At 48.7% G+C, this 22,255-nt stretch overlaps 1 protein-coding gene across 2 annotated transcripts in view; it reads left to right on the top strand.

The window, feature by feature from the left end:
• The window catches only part of tenm2a (teneurin transmembrane protein 2a), a gene marked incomplete at its 5' end in the record, with an annotated part of 135,414 nt that overhangs the window by 88,662 nt on the left and 24,497 nt on the right, over positions 1–22,255 (top strand). For both annotated transcript variants that reach the window (XM_079269021.1, XM_079269020.1), the window contains 7 exons: positions 11,702–11,824; positions 13,263–13,468; positions 14,117–14,312; positions 16,406–16,507; positions 16,978–17,172; positions 18,458–18,658; positions 21,505–21,690. In XM_079269021.1, coding sequence (XP_079125147.1) covers positions 11,702–11,824; positions 13,263–13,468; positions 14,117–14,312; positions 16,406–16,507; positions 16,978–17,172; positions 18,458–18,658; positions 21,505–21,690 — 1,209 coding nt within the window. The remainder of the gene's footprint in view (positions 1–11,701; positions 11,825–13,262; positions 13,469–14,116; positions 14,313–16,405; positions 16,508–16,977; positions 17,173–18,457; positions 18,659–21,504; positions 21,691–22,255) is intronic.

The raw sequence follows: 22,255 nt of genomic DNA, 5'->3' as shown, positions 1-22,255 counted from the left end.
GATGCTCAGAGGAGAGCACTTAGCGAGCACTCGGGAGGACATTGTGATGGCTGGCTTCGGGTTGATCTGAAGGGAAGAGAGAGAGAAAGAGCAGCGAGTCGGGGAGTGTGTGTGTGTGTGTGTGCGTGGGCGAGGATTTGATCCTCTTCCTCTTGACCTGGTTCACTGGACAGGAGAATGCAGGCCTGTGTGTGTGTGTGTGTGTGTGTGTGTGTGTGTGTGAGAGATAGACAAAGAGGAGGAACAAAAAATCTATGTATGTTTGGCTGTGTTTGTGTGTGTGTGTGTGCGTGCGTGTGTGCGTGTGTGTGTGTGTGTGTGTGTGTGTGTGTGTGTGTGTGAGGAGGCAGATGTGTCACCGAGCCCTTGATTGGCCTCTTACCCGAGAGACTAGAGGCAACAGATGGGAGATCTTAGGAAACAGTGGCATCAGCAGAAAGAACAACCTCCTTATCTCCTCTACATACATTATTAATACAATTTTACATTATTTATAAATATATATATATATTTATAAATACATCACCATACATCTCCCCATCCACAGTGAATGTGCGTGTGTGTATGTGTGTGTACACGTGGGCTACGTGCACTTCAGCATGCAAACCTGGATGTGTCCAAAAAGCACACGTGCACTCTCCAGTCTGTTCATATGTGTGTGTGTGTGTGTGTGTGTGTGTGTGTGTACCCCCTCTGAGTGCCCTTGAGAGCGGGCCGCGTCCTCCAGAGCAGATCAAGGCCCCTTGCCTTGGGGCACACAGACCGATCTGGCCTCTCCTGAGCTTTGCGCGGTCACACCGCGCTGGACAGCCACATACGGAGGAAGGAAGGACCTTCCCCGGAGAGACTTGAGGGCAGGGATGTCGTGGAGCGTAGGAACTCACCAAATCCTCCGTCTTATTTCTATCAGCAGCGTTGGGGCTCACTTGGGGAATGCAATGACACAAATATTTGTTTTCATCAGGGGACATGTCATCGTTAATAATATGAAGCTGATAAGGAACTAATGAGGAAAATATTTCAAAAATGTGTAAATCTGAGGACATAATTGCTTGCCTTATCTGCACTTCTTCTTTTTTCTTTTTTTGTTACCACTAATCAGTGTTAGTGCGCCAGCTGGGTACTTCCCAGACACATACAACTTGTTAACTGTGTTGCAAATGTCTGTCTTGATAATTATTAGCATTAGCTTTTTAGCCACAATAAGAAAGGAGTTTTTATAGCTCAAAATGAGACTGGCATGCTCTACCAACACAGTGTGCATATACTGTGCTGTACATTGGAGCCTTTTTATAATGGACTTCAGTGTATAAGGACATTTTCCTTTCAGCGCCACTTTCTGTGTATTTACTGTTTTATTGTATGCCAAACATCAGTGCTTTGCCACCAAACTTAATTGTGCAAGTGGCAATAATTCGGTAAGCTGAAAGAGGCTGTAATGATACTTTATTCTCATTACAGTATTACTTTTGCGAACCGTGGGGCTCCTTTTTTTCAGCTGGAAATGTTTTGCTCCGGTGTTTTGTCTGTGCTGAACAGAGCTGTAGCAGTGCTGCCAAGCCTGAAACCCTTGTGTTTACCTCGCTTTTTGTAGCGTTAATCGTGCAGCGAGTTTCGGTCGGAAGAGTTCACTGCTCATAAGGGGGATTTTGTAGAGCCTTGTGTGTGTGTGTGTGTGTGTGTGTGTCTGTGTGTGTGTCTGTGTGTGTGTGTGTGTGTGTGAGAAAGCCCAGCACTCACTGGGGGGATTCTGCAGAGCACCCAGAGCCATGCAGCGTGAAGAGGACCCCGCTGAGGCGTCCGCCCAGGAGCCCGCTCATAAATTACACCAGGACACATGTGCCGAAACAGCACTTTTCATTTTTTTGTGCGAGCACGCGTGAGCGTATTGTGTGTGAGTACTCCTCCCCAAAGAGCTACCTGCGGGATGTGTGCACGACAACGTGTGTGTCTGATAGCGAAGGCTTTGTGGGCTCGCTGGCCTTCAAACTAAATCCTTTTTTCTTTTTCTTTTTCTTTCACGCTTCTTAAGGCCATAAATAAACACTGAACAACCTTCCAGAAACACACACACACACACACACGTGTGGATACACAAGGAGAACCTTTTAGAAAGGCTGGACTCAGCATGCTTCAGGAGCACGGTAGATGTTATCTCTTTGATGCTTCTTCACTGTGTCCTACTGTTAGAATGGAGCCATGGGGATGAGATAAACACACACAGATACACACACACACACACACATGGATACACAACATGGAATAAGCATGTGCAGCTGTGTGTCTCTGCATATCTGTACAAATAAATGTGTGTTTGTGTGAGTTAGAGAGAATTATTTTGTTCGGCTCACGCATTTAGCTCCCAACTGCGGCGGAGTATGGCCTTGTCTTTACGTGTGAAGGAATGACTGAACGGATGGAGGGAGCAGGATAAACGACACTGCTTGTTCTTCATTCCCCCGGCGTCTTGTTTGCTTGCTCCGCATGGAGCGCCGGAGCCAAAGGAGAGGTGGTTGCTAGGATACAGGTGAGCGGCTGGCATGCGGGAGGGAAGACGTGCCCGTCGTTGTGTACGGCAACCTGGAGAGAGCGAGATACAGGGAGACGGAAGGGATAGAGTTAGAGCATAGAGGGCAGAGGGGAAGAAGGGAGACACCGTCAGCGTGTGGCCAGAACATAAAGGGGAGAGGAAGAGGAGGATAGATGGCTGGACAGACAGAGGCGGAGGGCTGAGGCTGACATGTCACAGTTGGCACCACAAGGGACGAGAGAGCGAGATTGAGGGGGAGAGAGGAGAGTGGTCTGTTGTTTTCACTGCCGGGAAAAAAGGAGGGTAGCCGACGGGGGGGGGAGGACCGAGGCCAGGCAGAGGGAGGAGAGATTAAGGAGAGCGTGGCCTCCTGAGGTCCTGTCACCCGGAAATATCCGTGGGACTAATGTCTCCTAATTGATCACAGCGAGCGGCGAACAGAGGGAGTGTGACAGAGAGAGAGGGAGAGAGAGGGGGGAGGACGAGGGGGGGGGGGGGGGGCGGTGCGATGACAAAATAAGTTAGAAGCCAGAAGACGGATGTACGTCTCGGAGAGATGCACGGGGAGAGAGAAAATAAGACAGAAAAAAGGGATGCGTTAGCAAGGAGATGAGGAGGCCGGTGTGATGAAAGATCGAGGACATTTCAGGGTCCAGGTGGACTGTTTTCACACAGACACAGGTGTGCCCTTGACTGCGATGAGTAAACTGGCTCGCGGGCGCCGGTGTCACCTTCGCGGGGGTGTTTCGTGTGAATGTGCGAGCGTGTGATGGCTGAATTTGTCAGGCTCAGTGGCATACTCCACATGGTATTGTCACCACTGATGAATGAGAGCGCACAAGCACGCGCACACACACTGACGCAATGTATTTTTAGTCTTGCTCTCAGCTCCCCTTGTCTATTGATTAAACACACGCACGCACACACACACACACACACACACACACGGTGTCATCGAGTGTGACCTTCATGCCTCTGAGCCGACCACTTTCCATCCATCATTGCCGTCTCGCTGTACCAGACTGATCACAATCGCTGACTGCCCATTCGTACCGCTCGTAAGTGCATTCATAACGACGCTGCCTTACATAATAACACGTGAATGGTTTTTACTGCTCAAAGACGCAGAGCTCTGTCAAAATACGCCGGCTATTAATGTAATCAGAGTTTGCATTTTGTGAAGGAAAAAACAAAAAGTGCATGTTTTTGTCATGACGCTGGCTGCAGTGGAGTGGTGATCACCTGGCAGCTGGGTAGAAAACAGGGGCGTTTCAGGAGAGCGTGTTTACAGATTTGCACTCAGTTTTAAGACTCTTTTCTGTCTGAGCGTCGTCGAACCAACGGACACCAGACAGGCGCATAGGAAAAGGAAATAATTAGAAAGAAAAGGTTGAATTCCTGTACATTGTCAGAGTTTGACGCCTCGGCTTTCATACTAAAGCCCGCAGGCTCTAACAGCCAATCAAAAGGGGGAGCCACTTTTCAAAAACACCTGAGACAATTATCACATCACATTGATTAAAATAATAAAAACAGGACCAAGCCACCCCCGAGATGTCACGTCACCACGCCTCCAACTTAATGTTTCCTGACACACAAAGACACTGATTAGCACGTTTTTACAATAAATAACGGCTTCCTGCAACATTGACAGCTTAATGAAGTGGTTCCCAATTCATTTTGACCTTTTAAAAGCAAAGCAGTGCCTCCTCTATGAGTTCAGAGCATTCAACCAGAGAGCAATGTTCCCCTCTTGGATCTGACTGGTGAATTATTCATCATGTCGAAATAAAGAAAGCAAAGCACGTAAATATGATTTGTATTCCTCATCTTTATCTTTTTTAAGATACCGGCTATCACGTTTGGGAGCCACTGTCTCAAGACAATGTTTCAAGGAATAGAACATGTAGGGAGCAATAGGGAACAGACATGCAATGCATCGCAGATTATGTGTTGTTTTTTAACAGCTCTGGCCCCATTTTTTGGTGAATCGATGTCTACTAGCGAACACTTGCAAGTCGTTGAGCCAAAGTGTGCTGTTCCTTTCTTTGATTGTTTCATGAACAGCTGCGAGAGTGCAACGCTGGTGCTGTACCTTGTGAGTGTCATCGTGACAAAATGTAGCCCTGGAGACACTTACTGTAGCAGGGACTACCACAGAACAGGTTTTCACTACTTTGTTTTAATGTCTGTCTGTTGACTTTGGGGAGATTTTCTCAACGCAAGATCATCACAGCCATGCAAGATGCAGGAACATCACTTTTAAAGTCTGTAGTTGAGCTCAAAATGAAGGCCAAGTCCCAAGACGAGTGTATTCCAAGCAAGAGCATCGGACGTAGCGGGGTCGGTAGGAAGCGGGGTCGGTATGCCCCTGGCCTGATTTGGTGCTGCGGCTGGTGTGATCCAAGACGGTCTCTAGTTTGAATCGTTTTCAGAGGCTTCAGGAGGTGAAACTATTTTTTGAATTTCACAGTCCAAAAAAACCAAAGTCTTCTGAAAGTAATTTGTTTTTTCGGCAGAAATATGACTTCTTTCCCCCTCTTCATTCCCACCTTTTTTTAATCATCTTACAACCTGTCAGGTTCATCTGAACAGCCCTGTGGGGAGTCTCATCCCACTGCCGTACTACATGCCTCTGGAATTAGAAGACAATCAGAAAAATGGAGAGAAAATCCAACTATGTTGCTGATTGTGTATTCAAGTTTTAGTTTTTTTTTATGATGTTATTCATTTTTTTGACAGATGTGTCTACCAGTGGCCCCTGATCAAAAGTTATGTGAGTGATGTTCCCTTCTTGGATTGCTTCATTTGAATATTTTTAAGATACCTGAAGAAGTGAAACTGTCATTTCACTTTTTTTTTTCTTTTTATTCAAGATTAATCCCAAATCAGATAAATCATATCTTTTGCCAGCAGAAATATGTTGTTGTTTCCTTCTTATCTTATCATTCATCTCTGGACTCCTCAGCTTTATCTTTCAAACCCCCAGGGGGTCCTGACCCAAGGTTGTTTTTTTTCAATAAGAAACAAAGACAGCGAGCCCCTTGAGTGTGTGTGTGTGTGTGTGGGTGTGTGTGTGTGTGTGTGTGTGTGTGTGTCTGCTTCCGTTCTGTCGGACCTGCTGGTCTCTCACGTTGTGGCTGCCTTCCAAAGCCAGCTCCTTGACCCCAAATTCTCCTCTCGCTCTGCATGTGGCTTCCCGTCTGGCGATACGAGGTGGAACAGCTGGAGGTCAGGATGTGTCGCTCATGCCAGTGTGGGTGTGCGTCCACATACATTTGGTGTGTGTGTGTGTGTGTGTGTATGTGCTGGGGTGAGGTGAGGGCACATGGTGAATGCAGGAACCTGGGCATCAGGATCAGACGGGGAGCGTGTGTCCCGAGCAGCAGGGCCTGTCGCACTGATAAAGGTTAGGATCTTACCACACGTCGCCGGTCCAGGGAGAGGGCAGGGCATGGCCGGGACCGGCCACAAGGCGCTATACCATCTGCACCAGAGGGATGAATGGGTCATCAGCATGGGCCAGGTGATACAAAACCCAGTGCACACTTGTTCAGCCAGTACACGGTGGAAAACATCAATGTTTGTCCTTCGACTTGCTGTCTGTTTACCTGGAGTGTCTCTACGTGCTTTGGAGGATCTATTCTTTGCTTTGATGTCGTGCATATATCCAGAATTCACAGCCTGTCTGACATCACTGCGGAGCGTTTGCACCGCCCCGCATCAAGCGCGCGTGGGCTCATTTCATTCTTTTATTTCCTCATTCATTTATTCATTAGTGCGGGTCTTATCTGGGCCCAATCGTTGGTCCAATTAGGCCCATGGTGCTTCACTAGTCCTGTGTTGGAAACAGGAGACGGATGATGGCGAAGCGAAAGAAAGAAATGTCTGTCCTCTCTTCTCCTCTCCCGCGTCTCTCATTTTCTTTCAGCCTCTCCGTCTCTTGGCCCTCGCCCTCTCTGATCTGCGATAGGATAGCATAGTTCCTCATATCCTGTTTCTAATACAGATCGATGAGAGGGAGAGGACCGAGGTAGGAAGGGATGGGACGAGGCAGAGTGGGTTGATGAGGAGAGGAAGAAGGCGCAGGGAGGGGCGGGGGGGGGGGGGGGTTAGGGTAGAGATATCTGAAGAGGAAATGAGGATTCAGAAAGGAGGACGTCACTCAGATTCACATCTCTTTTCATTTAGCCCCATCACACAGACACACGCGCACGCGGGCCGTCTCAATAGCTCAGTGCCAATAAGGAAGCCATTTCTGCTGCGTGATTGAGTGAGTTGCCGTTTCTCTCCGCCAGACGCTGTTCTGCAGGTGGGAGCTGCGAGAAAAACTCACATAACCTTTTGTGTTGCAGTCAATTACAGTTCAGTTGCATCAGCTGGGTAAGGAGGTCCCGCCGGGGGTTGCTGTGTGTGTGTGTGTGTGTGTGTGTGTGTGTGCGTGTGTGTGTGTGTGTGTGTGTGTGTGTGTGTGTGTGTGTGTGTGTGTCTGCGTGCGTGCACTTGTTGTTAACACCGTGCGATTTTAAGCATGCATACGCAGATACACACACACACACACACACACACACACACACAGGAGCAGACAAATTGTCTCTCTCAGTGTCTATGACCCCCGAGGGCAGCAGCCAACCGCCGCCCCCGTCCCTCTGTCTGGGACTCTAAATGATCTCAGCCTCAGCAAAAAAACGTATCTGAGAGACAAGCCCGCTTTATTTATAGACTACATAAGTGGATATTGTGTTGTAAATTCTAAGAAACATCCCAAATGGCCTGAATATTGAGCAGATGAGGGGCAGCACGCTGCTTTCCCCCCCCCCCCCCCTCAGTCTCTCTCCCTCCGTGTTCGCACCGCACCCCTTTTGCTGCAGAGACGGGGGGGGGGGGGGGGGGGGGGGGGAGGTGCGAGCAATACAGAAAAAACGCAAAGGTGTGTCGTGAGGGGGGGCAGAGAAAAGGCTTCCTAACCAATTAGCAGCCGGGCTGAGGATGGGCGGGGCTGGTCTCAGCTACAATTATCGCCCTAATTGAGGTCAGAGTTGTTAATTTAGTGGTGAATTAGAACAGTTAATATGCATTTACCAGGACGGCCAGGGGAGATGGCAAAGAATAGTGTGTGCGTGTGTGTGTGTGTGTGTGACGGGTGAGCGAGAGAGTTTGAACAGTTGGAACATGTTCCAGAGAACAGAATGATGATGATACAATATCTTCCAGTCAGGGGACGCTCAGTGAGCAGTCTGCCCACAAAGTCACCTTTCTCCCCACCCCCCATGCAGAAATCCATTTTGCACCCTTTAACTCTGACACGTATAAATATTTCCCAAACCACACATGAGACAGCCCACATGAGCTTTGTATTTCTGTCCGATTGCCTGTTTTGAGAACCACTTACCGTCGGAGCATGAATCACCGCCATCTTTTCTCACCGCCATCTTTTCTCACCGCCATCTTTTCTCACCGCCATCTTTTCTCACCCAACCAGTCAACGCAATGCAGGGCCACTCATCCCTTAAATCTTTCCCCTCCACTTGCCATCTTCTTCTCCGTTCCTCATTCCATCCGTAGGGGCTGTTATTCATCTCATCCTCTCTTCTCTGCAGCATCGTCATCATCACGTAGCCTGTTTCCCTGCTTTTTTGTTCTTTTTTTATCCTCAGGGGATTCTATATGTTCTTTAACATTCTCTCAGATCCTTTCTGTCCTCCAGTATTCTCTCTGTTCCTCTCCTGTTCGCCTCCTCTCTGCCGAGGTTCGGCGCGACTCCTTCAAGACCCCTGACCCCCACCCCCCCCCCCCCCCCGGTCCTCGTCCCTCTGTCCATCACGCTGTCCATTTTTCTTCTTCTTTTGTCACGGGATCACGTGTGCTGCTGCCGCTGTTTCAGATGCTGTCTTCTGCAGACGATACTGGCAAGCACTTTGCCTCTCTAAATTATGCATCGAGATTGCATAAAAATAAAACAAGAACCTCTCGAAGCAACAGATCTATTTTGAATCCGACTCGTTTGTTTGTTAAACCTGTTTCTCTGTGATCTTTCTACGTGTACATGTGTGTGTCTGTGTCTGTCTGTGTCTGTGTGTGTGTGTGTGTGTGTGTGTGTGTGTGTGTGTGTGTGTGTGTGTGTGTGTGTGTGTGTGTGTGTGTGTGTGTGTGTGTGTGTGTGTGTGTGTGTGTGAGAAGACAGAGATTAAAAAGGAACGCAGCCCAAGTCAGACTCTCTTGTTCTCCTTGTATCTGTCTGTAGAATTCGATTCAGATTGTCTTCATTGGCATGGCATTTAATAAAGCCTTCCAATGCTGCTTCAAAAACAGTAATTACGGCAATTATGATCCGCAAAGAAAATGCTTAAAATCATGGCAACACAATGCTAAAGACATCAATTTCAGAGGTTTCATTTTGACTGAAATTACACCCCAACAAAGTCAGAAGTGTTGTTAGAATGAGGGATGGTGCTAGGAGAATGATAACACGTGTCTCTCTTTGTCTCCGTCTTTCTATCTCTCTCGCTCTCTCTCTCCCTCCATCTCTCTCTCTCTCTCTGTCTCTCTCTCTGTATGTGTCTCTCTCTCTCTCTCTCCATCTCTCCCTCTCTCTCTGTCTGTCTCTCTGTATGTGTCTCTCTCTCTCCCTCTGTCTGTCTCTCTCTCCCTCTCTCTCTGTCTGTCTCTCTGTATGTGTCTCTCTCTCTCCCTCTGTCTGTCTCTCTCTCCCTCTCTCTCTGTCTGTCTCTCTGTATGTGTCTCTCTCTCTCTATTTCTCTCTCTCTCTCCCTCTGTCTGTCTGTCTCTCTCTCCCTCTGTCTCTCTCTCTCTCTCCCTCTGTCTGTCTCTCTCTCCCTCTCTCTCTGTCTGTCTCTCTGTATGTGTCTCTCTCTCTCTATTTCTCTCTCTCTCCCTCTGTCTGTCTGTCTCTCTCTCCCTCTCTCTCTGTCTGTCTCTCTGTATGTGTCTCTCTCTCTCTATTTCTCTCTCTCTCCCTCTGTCTGTCTGTCTCTCTCTCCCTCTCTCTCTGTCTGTCTCTCTGTCTGTGTGTCTCTCTCTCTCTATTTCTCTCTCTCTCGCCCTCTGTCTGTCTGTCTCTCTCTCCCTCTGTCTCTCTCTCTCTCTCCCTCTGTCTGTCTCTCTCTCCCTCTCTCTCTGTCTGTCTCTCTGTCTGTGTGTCTCTCTCTCTCTATTTCTCTCTCTCTCTCCCTCTGTCTGTCTGTCTCTCTCTCCCTCTGTCTCTCGTCCTCTCCCTCTGTCTCTCTCTCTCTCTCTGTCTCTCCTGCTCTTTGTGTTGCTGCAAAAGAAACCTGTTGACAAAGCGTTGGCTTTTGTGCTCCTTGTCGCCAAGGAGTAAGAGTGCCATCTATTGGTCAACTTCTCACAACCGCCCACGGACTAAAAAAAAAAAAAGGAAATGGAAGAGAGAGAAAAACTCATTTAGGAAAACCATACATGTGCACTGGCCCCTTAAACACACACACAATGAGCAGACGTACACAGCCAACTATAGGGCTGTCTGATGCGTTCTTGGGCATGACCTAGATGGAGAGCACCGTCACAATAGACTCGCTATAAGCTTACTGTCTCCTGCCGATTCAATTGGCAATCTTTCCATCGACTGCTTCCCCGTGATACCATCTTCGCGCGCGCATGAATGTGTGCGCGGATGCATGTCTGCATTATCTAGGAGGAAGGACAGGCAAAGATAAGAAGAGAAGAAGGAGGAGGGGGGAAAGGGGGAATTAAAAGGAAAAGGGAGAGAGGAATGAAGGTCAGTGTGGTGAGAGAGGAGAGGGCAAGAGGTGAGAGAAGAGAGACAGAGAGACAAGGGGGGGGGGGGAGGACACCGTAGTTCCTTCGCTCCGTCTCTCTTGCTCTGTGCACCAGCACCCCCTCCATGAAAAATTTTAAAAAAGAGCTGACAGCGGAGGCCGGGCAGCAGCCGAGGTGTCAGCGCTTTCCTTTGACCAGGAGCGAGGGAGGGGGAGAAAGAGAGGAAGCATAAAATGGGGAGAAACAAAGAAACAGATAGAGGAGAGCGGGGATGGAGGAGAGATGGGACATCGGTGGGGGGGGGGGGGGAGAATGAGTCTGCCCCGGCAGCAATTCCCGAAGCCGCGTCTCTCCTTTTTCTTGCAACTTTTTTCACTCATCCCTGTGTGTGCAAAAACTGGGCAAGTGGAGATAGAATTTGAGAGGAGGGAAATTGATTCCAAGGTGTTATGGGGCTCATGTGGCGGGGATAAGGCCGACGCAATAACACCTACATAATGCATCGGGACACGATCGCGCATCCACGCCGTGTGCATCCCCGAAGCTCACATCACAGGGTTCATGGATATATATATATATGCACAACACAGCAGGCACAATGGGCCTTTCCCACAACATATTTTAAATATTCAATCGTGAGCAAAGGGTATGCATAACGGTTTCTTTCATTGCGACGGACACGGGTATACTCCCCGCGCTGTAAATACTCACTATAGCACCCCGAACGTGTATTAATCCACAGCTGTGAAATAGTCCCTCACACAAATGCAGCGCATCCACACCGGGCAACGCTTTGGCAGCAAGCTAAGGAGGGAAGAGACGAGTAAAGAGCTGACAGAGTGAGGAGCGAACACACCGGAGCAGTCTCATCCCACCAGCACACGGTAACACAACGGAGGACAAAAGAAGAGGAGAAGAGAAAGGAGGGAGTCGTGGAGCGATCTCTTCAGAGAGCAATCTGTCACTCGCTCTCTGCGAGATGGTGAAAAAGCCTCCAAATAAAAGCCGGAGATGCTGTCAAGTTGAAAGAAGACTGTGAGAGGTTGAGGGGGGGGAGCGAAAAGAGGAAAAAACAAAAGAAGAAAAGAAGGATCATTATGGTTTATAATTGTCTGTTTTGCAAGTCTTGCCTCGGTTTCCATGCTGTCGGTTACCTGCCACTTTGTTCGCAGTGTTTTTGATTGCATTAACAAAAAAGGGAAAGGGGGCGCGCTATGAAAGCTGCACGTATTGATGACAGATCAGACTCACAGGTTTGGCCTCCTGTGTTTCTTTGTCTTGATGAGCTTTCAAGTTTGGCTTTTTTTCACATCAGTCTTGTAGACAATCCACTGTTCAAGTCATATGTCCTCACACTCCCTCCTCTTCTCCCTCTCTCTCCCTCTCTCTCCATCTCCATCCCTCTGTGTGCAGCGATCAACTTGCTGGGTTTGACATGGAAGCTCAAGCCATCCGACGGCCCTGTGTTAAACAACGGACTGGGGGCTGGCTTGCCTGTCAACAGCGATGTGGCCACGCTGCCCTCTGGAGGCAGAGGTATGAACTGCAGCACACCATCACACAACCCCCCCCCCCCCCCCACACACACACACACCCACACACACAAGAGTCCACACACACACACACACTGCATGCAGAGCAAAACAGTGCAGCCTGCCATCGAAGAGGATAAGGCAGGTGATATTCACATTGTCAACAAATCCCATGAGAACACCAAAACCAACAGTGTATTAACCTACTTACAAGCACTGTTGGAAACCCGACGTTTCCTCTGTGTCACGGAGCTCCATTGTTGTCCAAAAAAACGAATAAAAACACATCAGTGAGCCGCACTGTGTTCTTTCGTAACGATGATATTTGGACGAAGCACCACAAGCAGAATACCGGTGCTGTAAATACTCACTGGCTTGCCAAATTAATCCGCAGCTCAAGAAAAATAGTCCCCAACAAATGCAGTATACTCACCATATATATATATTTTTAAAACCCATTTTCTTTAAAGATTTACGTGTTCAGTGGAAACAAGTTGGCTTGTGGCTGAGTGCAACAGACGGGGTGGGAAAGTCGAGAAGTATTTGAAGGACAGACTAACACTTTGTCGGATTTGTTGAAAACAAGAGCGCCAGTCTCATCCTTTAAGGCTTTTTAAATGCTGTGTCTGCTGTGCGTCACACACTAAAACCCCAATAGATTTATTTTTTTTTTCCCCACACACAAACAAACTCACACCACACTAAAATATTTTCATAATTCATGACACAGTCGCTGTGCTATCAGTGTGTGCTGTTTAACCACTCCGCTGAGTTGTCTCTGGCTTGTTGTATCGTCTCAGACAGAAGTCCCCCCCCCCCCCCCTGCCTTCTCTCTTTTAAGGCCCCCATGCGGTTCTCTATCTCTTCTTCCTTCACTCGCTCGATCTGGCTCTGTAACACACACAGCATGTGCTATCGGTACGTGTGGGCTGCTGCTCTGTGTCTGTATTCTGTATTAATGAGAGGACTGTTGTGTTGTGTTCCCCAGCCGTCTCGGCCAGATGCTGCTGTTGTTCTCCTCATTGTTACTTTTATTTCGTTGCTATTCCGCACACACACACGCACACGCACGCACACTCACTCTCAGTCGTTGTTTTTGTGTCTGGGACCCAACACACTGCTGTTAGATGGCTGACCTGATTGCAGGATGCTGTCTGCACGTCTTCTTAGAAAGCTCTGCCCTGCACTTCTATCAGCCCTCTCTCGTTTTAGCCCAGACAACAAAGTCCACAGTCTCAAAGGCTCCGACACAAAAGGCATCACCGGGCGAACGTAGCAACACCGGGGCTTTAACGTAAACTCGGGGCCCGCCGTTTGCAGAGCTAATGGTGCTCGTCCTCTGCTATTCGACGGCCATGAAGTTTTATGATGATTTAACTGTTGACTCTGACAATCGATGCCCGTAATCACAGGTTATGCAGTTTCTTTTCCCCTCGCTCCAGGGCCGTGGGCGGGCCGGAACAGCAGCATAGACACGGGCAACATTGAGGTCGGGAGGCGGGTGACCCAAGAAGTGCCCCCGGGAGTGTTTTGGAGGTCCCTGCTCCACCTCGGACAACCCCAGTTCCTCAAGTTCAACATCTCGCTCGGCAAGGACGCCCTGTTCGGCGTGTACATCCGCAAGGGCCTGCCTCCTTCACACGCACAGGTGAGATCTGGCACCGAGCGCGAGCGAGTTCTAGATTAAGCATCTCTTACACCTTTAGGGTAAAAGCCTAATCACGTAATTATAATTCCATTCATTAGGAACACATTATCTTCATATTGATCAGCTGCAATGGAGAATGGATGAAGAAAAACTTGCTTGTGTCATGGGACAGCCTGAAATTAATACGTGATTCATTATAATGGTTGTTTGAAAAAACTCATTTAGTCTTACAGTTACACTTAATTAAATTTCACAGTAATGTAACTTTTAGTGCCTCTTATTAATTAGAGACTACAGTTAACAGCAGATTTGATTTGTAGAATTGGATAATTGCATCCGAACAAGCGTTTTTCGCTGGCTGGCCCGACTTGAGCTGGTAAAGGCCGTGAAGTTGAGGCCACTGTGCAGCAGTGGAAAACACGTTCTGTGGAATGACAGCCCTCAAGGATGTCTCTGTGGCATTCTTAGTGCTTCTCTGGCATTTTCCAGCCACCCTTACTTCCCCCATCTTTTAATCTTCCTGCATACACAACTATTGGTTGTTTTTCTAAGTCGAAAAAAAAGTGCCAGCGCAGCACTTCATAGTTCATACTCACATTCTCACCTCCCCTCAACCCCACACTTCTTTTTTTTCCCCCTCTCCCGCAGTATGACTATATGGAGCGCCTGGACGGGAAGGAGAAGTGGAGCGTGGTGGAGTCTCCACGGGAGAGGAGGAGCATCCAAACCGTGGTCCTCAACGAGGCGGTGTTTGTGCAGTACCTGGACGCCGGCGCCTGGCACCTGGCGTTCTACAACGACGGCCGGGAGAGAGAGGCGGTCTCCTTCGGCACAAACGTCATGGGTGAGACAGAGTCAGCGTTCGTAGCTGCGCGCTGGAGTGAGGGAGAGGCAGGACGGGAGGTCAAATGAAATTAAGCACCGGCATTCAGGAGAGGGAAAGAGGAGCGAGACGAGGCTATTCATTACCAGTGACCGATTCAAAGGAGCCCTCCGCCCATTTAGCATCGCACTCCTGCAGGATAACACTGTCGGACAGGTTTTTAGAATAAGAATCGATGCGGCAGAATCAACGTTGTCTTTATTTATTCCAAGGGTTCTTCTTTGTCGTCAAAACCCAATCCCTACATTACCCACAATTCAACTCAAACGCTTTGGTCATAGGTTCAGGTGTGTCACGCTTGTAGCGACTAATGTAGCCTCGAGCCGCTATCCTCAAGCAGAGACGAGGTCAGGCGAGCGCGATTCTCTCTAATTCCACACCCCCAGATTGTTTTTCTCAACTTTCAAACTTCAGCCCCCAACTTCAGCGCCGCCGGATGCTGCTGACTCGAGTGCCACCGCTTGTTGTCACATATGCAGTCGTATACTCTCAAAGACCCTGCAGACATTTGATGTGTACAATTGCTGGGACATGGAAGCATTTCAGTCAGATTTAGTCCCCCATTTCTCAAAGACTTGACACATTCGCAGGGTGCAAAAACACTCGCCGGTGTGCACAACGTTGCCGCTAGCAACACAACCATAGCGACATAGTCAAGTAGGCAGGACCGTTTAGTGAGCTTCAAAGATGTGTTTTTGCCAAAACGAAGTGGGAGAAATTGACAGTGCGCATTCAAAAACAAAACACAACTCATCACACCGGAGAGCGTGGAATCACTTGGTGTCTGTGCATGTGTAAAAAACATAAAGATGGATCCAAAAAAAAACGTTGTTAGGACCTGAAACAGCGGCCCAAATGATTTCAATTGTGTTGGAGGCATGAGTGCGAGAACAAGGGGGATGGATAGAAAGAGTCAAGCCGAGTGAAAGAATCCTTCACTGTCAATATCTGGCGCGAGTGCTTTCAGCAGCAAGAGTGGTCGACAGAGGGAGAGGCAGAGGCGGCGAGGGCAGAATTGGAGCGAGTAGTGAGAGGGGGAGCTGGAGGAGACACATAATGGTGGGGGCAAAACCAGAATGGAGTGAAGTGGAGTGAAGGATGGGAGAAGGAGGAGCTGAAGAGGGGAATGAAAGGGAGGCCGGCATTAGGGTAACAGGGAGGCACGGGGCTTAGATCCGTGGGAGAGGGGGAGGGGGGGGGGTGGCTGAGCACAGAAAACCACGGAGGAAGTGTTCGAGAGGAAGATAGGCTGAGTCATGCTTTGTGTAAGGAAAGTGGAAGCTGAAAAAAAGAAAAGCAAGAGCGAGAGGAGGAAGGGACGGATAAGAGTCCAAAAAAATGCCTCCTTTTTTCTTCCCACCAAACTTCTTTTGGTCTTTGTAAGTGGGTTGAGAGGCAGTGAGAGGTGGATGGAGCGCTGAAGTCATGTACGAACACCAGCCAGAAAAAAAACACACACACTCACACCAGCATAACTCTGCGGAGATGCACCAAACAACCACACCGGGATGAAGTATGAATGACCTCGGTGGGGGGCCGGAGTGAGCGGTAAACAATCAAAACGGGGGAGAAATGCCAGAATATAGCGAAGAGGGAGGGGTGAAGGAGCAGAGGACGGGGTTGGAGCGTAAAGCGCTCTCATTTTCTGATATAGTGAGCAGGGAAGTGATGGATGGGTAACGGCGTCTCGAAGAATGTCTGATTCAAAATGCATTCTCCCCACACTGTGAAAAGTGCATTGAAAAAGGAATGCAAGGAATCTTTGAGGAAGACGCTTGCTTTTGATGTGTGTGTGTGTGTGTGTGTGTGTGTGTGTGTGTGTGTGTGTGTGTGTGTGTGTGTGTGTGTGTGTGAGACTACCAAGCGCCTTGACTCCATTTGTAGCATCTTAAGGAATGAATGGTGCCAATGATTCAATCGAATGCTTTGATGCCTGCCATCCAACTCTCTCACTCCTCCCCTCTTCCCCTCTCTCTCTCTCTCTCTCTCTCTCTCTCTCTCTCTCTCTCTCTCTCGCTCTCTCGCCCTCCGTCTCACTTCTGTCGTCTTCACAGATTCAGTGCAAGAGTGCCCGCGCAATTGCCATGGCAACGGAGAGTGCAATTCTGGTGTGTGCCACTGCTTCCCAGGATTCCACGGCATGGACTGCTCCAAAGGTATTAGCCGCTTGCAAATGTGGGTTGTTTTTTTTCCGGTTCCCGTCGCATCTGGAAAAAAAATGTTCTGCCGTTTCCGCCGTCTAATTAGACGAGTGGGCGCATTTCAGGGGGCTCCGTGCGGCAAGCAGAGCGGATTAGCGACGGATGGCGCGCGGCCCGAGGTGGAGCCGAGACAAGATGACTGATGATGAATGGCAGCTCCCCCAGCCGACGTCTCCCTGGCTCGGTGCTCACCTGGGATAGACGGCTTTGATGAATAGTTTAGTTACCTCTGCCTGTAATTACTCTTCATGTCATCGCCACTCTCCAGCCCTTTAACCACTCTAGTCGCCCTCCTGCACTGCTGTGACGCGTCGGTGGGGTTAGGCAGGTGTGGGTGGCTTCTCACTGCTTTGAGAATCCCTAAAAAGCCTCCTAATTGGTTTAATCTCCCCCCCCCCACACCCTTCTTTTCTCTGTTCCTCCAGCGGCGTGCCCGGTGCTTTGCAGCGGTAACGGCCAGTACGACAAGGGCTCCTGCGTGTGCTACAGCGGCTGGAAGGGGCCCGAGTGCGACGTCCCCGTCACGCAGTGCATCGAGCCTCTCTGCAGCGGCCACGGCTCCTGCACCGACGGCAACTGCGTGTGCTCCATCGGCTACAAAGGGCCGAGCTGCGCAGAGGGTGAGGGGGGGGGGGGGGCGGAGCATGAATGTTTGCACCAAAACAAACGCACCTCACAGCCACACTCCTTCACACTCCAGTCAGACAGCTCATCATAGCATGAACTTAGTCTGCGTTCTCTCTATATAAATATATATATATATATATATACACGTATGATACCGCAGCCAAAACACCTGAGAGACTGTATTAAGGGATGAAAATAGCTTCTGTTGATCCTTGAGAAGGATCAGGCCGCCACATTCTCGGTCATCAGAAAGCTAGAAGAAAGAGAGCGGGATGAGAGCTGGAGGGGGAGTCAGGGCGGTGGTGAGAGGTGAATACGTATGAAGGCAGTGAGAACTGGAGAAGGAGGGAGAGAAGAGAGCGCAGGGTGAAGATGAGGAGATGGGAAAGAAAGACAAAGGGAAGAAAGGAGTAGAGCACAGGGCCGGAGAGCAAGGTCAGCATTTTCTCCTGCTCTTCTCCTCCCTCCCATCTCATTTTTTTCCCCTTCTCCTTTGGTCTCAAATCTGATATTCATCACAGCAGAGTCCCTCAAACAATTTACCTGGAGTGCTAGCGACATGACAATCGATAACTGCGATCCGCCGTTTCTGCCGGGCAAACAGAAAATCGAACCGAGGGGGCCGAGGTTATGCGCGAGCGCGTGCTTTGTTTTTCCCCGACCGTGCGTGTGCATAGGGGTGCGAAGGGGTCAATCATGCCTGAAGAGGAGGAGGGTGAGAGAGAGGTGTCAGACAAAGAGGATGAGGAGAGAAAGAGGGAGGGAAAATGTGAGCGACGGGGACGGGAGAGGGGTGGGTGGGTGGGTGGGTGGGCTCTCTGCCGGGAGGAGGTAATTTGTCAAATTGGTTTTCACTCACTGCTCGGACTCAGAGCTGCCTGTCAACCTGGCAGACTGACAGTGTCAGATTCTCGCCTTTGTATTGGCGCATACACACCACTGCTGAAGCGGGCACGCGCGCCGAATAATGTGTCAGCGAGACTCGCTGCCGTTTGCTGCTGTGCCCAATGCAATTATAGACCCGGCTATTCATTATCGCGAGCTTTAATTGCCTGAGTAATACGTCTGCTGATATTCTTTCTTCTGTTTCATCGTCGTTTTGTGTACACAAAGAGTGAAAATATATCCTTTGTGGCGTCTCTTTCTCATATTTAATTTGTGTCTGGAATCAGCTCTGGTGTGACATTTTCTAGCTTGTGGTTGTTTTTTTTTGTTAATTTCTCTCTTTTTTTCTGCCTGTTTTGTTTGTCACATGGGTGTATCTCTGGCTTAATGCAGTGGATTGCCTGGATCCGACATGTTCCAACAATGGCATCTGTGTGAACGGGGAGTGCCACTGTAAGCCAGGCTGGGGTGGGCTCCACTGCGAGCTGCCCAGGGCCCAGTGCCCAGACCAGTGCCACGGCCACGGAGCCTTTATACCAGACACCGGGTTGTGCAGCTGTGACCCCAACTGGATGGGACCTGACTGCTCTATGGGTAAGTGCGACCGCAGAGCCGCTCCGGCTGCAGTAAAGCGGAGTAAAGAAGGAGGTCGGGGTGTCGTACTTAGGGAGGAAACGAGCTTCTGACTACCCATTGTTGCAACTAATTGTGTGGTCCCCCTAGGATACGGGGCTAATTAGTTTAGCATTTTATTTAATACTGTTTGGGTCTTAAACTGTGTTTGGATGAAATCTACAAAGCCACAACCGATGCAACTTGCTCAGAAATAGAAAGCAGCAACTGTTTTAATATCTACGCCCAATTGGAGCAAACAGAAACCAAAAAATGAGACATGTTTCACTGTCAAGGCGATATAAAATCTTTTAATAGACCGTAAGTGACACTATAAGGTTATTTTATGATTATCAGGGTAGTGCTGAAAACTTTTATTTGTACAGCGCATTTCATTACAGCGGGCTTTACATCAAAGTAGCAACTTGCAACAAGTATAAAAAAATAGCAATTAATATAATGCAAGAAAAGGCAGCTACAGCAACAAAAGAAAAGACTAAAGGAAAATGAAGAACAACCACCCACAGCCAAGCACATAACAAACCCCCGCACACACACACACACACACAGCAACTATTCATAAGCCTAAAACAATTTAAAAAACAACTTTTAATTGTACTTCTGAACATCACAACTGTGACAAATGTCAGGTCCTCATCAAGGCCAATGATGGCAACAGGAAGAAGAAGATGGAGGGCAATGATGGCAACAGGAAGAAGAAGATGGAGAGCAATGATGGCAACAGGAAGAAGAAGATGGAGGGCAATGATGGCAATAGGAAGAAGAAGATGGAGGGCAATGATGGCAACAGGAAGAAGAAGATGGAGGGCAATGATGGCAACAGGAAGAAGAAGATGGAGGGCAATGATGGCAATAGGAAGAAGAAGATGGAGGCCAATGATGGCAATAGGAAGAAGAAGATGGAGGGCAATGATGGCAATAGGAAGAAGAAGATGGAGAGCAATGATGGCAATAGGAAGAAGAAGATGGAGGGCAATGATGGCAACAGGAAGAAGAAGATGGAGGGCAATGATGGCAATAGGAAGAAGAAGATGGAGGGCAATGATGGCAATAGGAAGAAGAAGATGGAGAGCAATGATGGCAATAGGAAGAAGAAGATGGAGGGCAATGATGGCAACAGGAAGAAGAAGATGGAGGGCAATGATGGCAATAGGAAGAAGAAGATGGAGAGCAATGATGGCAATAGGAAGAAGAAGATGGAGAGCAATGATGGCAATAGGAAGAAGAAGATGGAGGGCAATGATGGCAACAGGAAGAAGAAGATGGAGGGCAATGATGGCAATAGGAAGAAGAAGATGGAGGGCAATGATGGCAACAGGAAGAAGAAGATGGAGGGCAATGATGGCAACAGGAAGAAGAAGATGGAGAGCAATGATGGCAATAGGAAGAAGAAGATGGAGGGCAATGATGGCAACAGGAAGAAGAAGATGGAGGGCAATGATGGCAACAGGAAGAAGAAGATGGAGGGCGCCTGCAGTCACTTCCTGTGCACGAGGCTCATAACTCCCAGCTGTACCCCTGGATGGAGGAGAACAACACAATTGATATCGCTTGTATAAGTAGCTGAGCTCATGTTTAGCCGCCTTTTATAATAAAATACTCAACTTCCACAAAAAAAGAAACTGTTAAGAGGGACGGCAACCTCCACCAGGCTCTCAACGCTTCCCAGTCACAGGAGGAGCTCCAGCGTTTTCTTTGTGAGACAGGCAACGCTTAGCTTTGATAAAGACAACATTGTTCCGCGCTGCAGGATCCCTCAGCAAGCGTGTATCAAAACATCGGTACGTACTGCATTGCCTACGCACCGCGGGGGTCCCGAGCACATGAGTGGGATTGTCACATCTCACCACCATCGCTGCCTGCAACGTGGGAGCCCCCCAAACAAAGCGGAGGAAATAAACCCAGTCTTCAGTAAAAAAAACCTTGGCGCTGATTTTAACTGAAGGTGTTCTGTGGATAGATGTATTCAGTGTAATGCGGGTTTGATTGTTTTTGATTGTTTTTCCGCTTTGGGCGCTTGACTTGTTTTGGCACTTGGGTAATTTGACATTGTTGCTCAGTGTCACAGGGGACGAAGTCAAACAGCAGAGATTCAGAACTATAGTTTAAAAGTGAAAGTTTGTACACGTCCTAGTCATGGATGGGTTACTGAACAGGCCCACCGGGCACAGGCCCCACCCCTTGTCTTCACTTCCAAAATGTCACTCAAAGAGACATGTACAGACCACAGAGAGTTGCAAAGTGACCAAGAAGAATCAGACAATGACTACAAAGAGACACAAAAAGACAACAAAGGGACACTAAATGGCCAAATAGGACAGAAATTGCCTCAAAGAGACACAAAAAGACTATAAAGGGACACAAAAGCACTACAAAGAGGTATAAAACAACTCCAAAGAGACACAAAATGAGCCCAAAGAGACACATAATCACAAAAAGATTGACGTCGACTACAAAGAGAGGCAAAACACCAACCAAAAGAGGCAAAAGCATCACATAGTCTGCATGTCTTGCTCCTCTGTAGGAGAGATGGGGGGGGGGGCTTTTGCATGTCTGTGCCCAATAATTACATTTCAACATGAAACTATAGCTGTTGCAACAACAGATATATGTTACCAGACACAATAAACTCCATACATAATTTTACCTAGTCACCAAATCAGTGCTCACTGAGCCGTATCTCCATTGTGTCAGAGTGCACAAAATGCAAAAGTAGAAAAATGCAAACCGACAAACAACATCAACTTTTTGAGTCCTGGCATAACGTGTGTGTATGTGTGACCCAGATCTTTCTCCGTTCCCTTCAGAGGTGTGCTCAGTCGACTGTGGGACCCATGGAGTGTGCATGGGCGGAGCCTGTCGCTGCGAGGAGGGCTGGACCGGCTCAGGCTGCGATCAGCGGGTGTGCAACCCGCTCTGCATCAAGCACGGCACCTGCAAGGACGGCAAGTGCCAGTGTCACCAGGGCTGGAACGGAGAGCACTGCACCATTGGTAAGCGCTTCCATGTATTGGTGTGTGCACTGGGGGGGGGGGGGGGTGTGTCTGCTTGTCAACACATGGGTGTGCACCAAAAAACAACAACAAACACCCATTCAGTCAAAACTGGCTGCTCCTTCCCTCTGTGTTAAAGGTATGTGGAAATGAGAAGTGGATGCCAAAAGGGAGACTTTTGGGAATTTGGGGGCGGGTGATGTAAGAGGTGGGCAAACAGAGAGGAGAGGAGTGGAGGTGGTAGGATCACAAAAGAGCACGATTTAGCCGCTTTTGGGTTGCCTCTCAACTGCAGACCCCAGGAGTGTCAGTTTCTTTGGCCTTTGAAACACCAAAGTTACGTGATGAAAGGTAAAACTCTTCACCTCACCGGGATCAAACAAAAAATCTCTCTCTCACATTGTGTGCGTGCGTGTGCGTGTGCGTGTGTGTGTGTGTGCATGACCACGGTTGTGTCAGTGTGTGTGCTGTGAGTGTGCCTTTAAATGCCAGTCAATCACTGTCTCATACGACATCACTGTCACATTGGATTCACCCAGAGTGCTTTGAGACACAAAGTCTCATT

The sequence above is a fragment of the Melanostigma gelatinosum genome (genome assembly GCF_949748355.1).
Source record: "Melanostigma gelatinosum genome assembly, chromosome: 5".
In the NCBI taxonomy this organism is placed as follows: domain Eukaryota; kingdom Metazoa; phylum Chordata; class Actinopteri; order Perciformes; family Zoarcidae; genus Melanostigma; species Melanostigma gelatinosum.
Note: the sequence above shows the minus strand (reverse complement) of the source record. Positions and strands in the feature narration are given on the sequence as shown.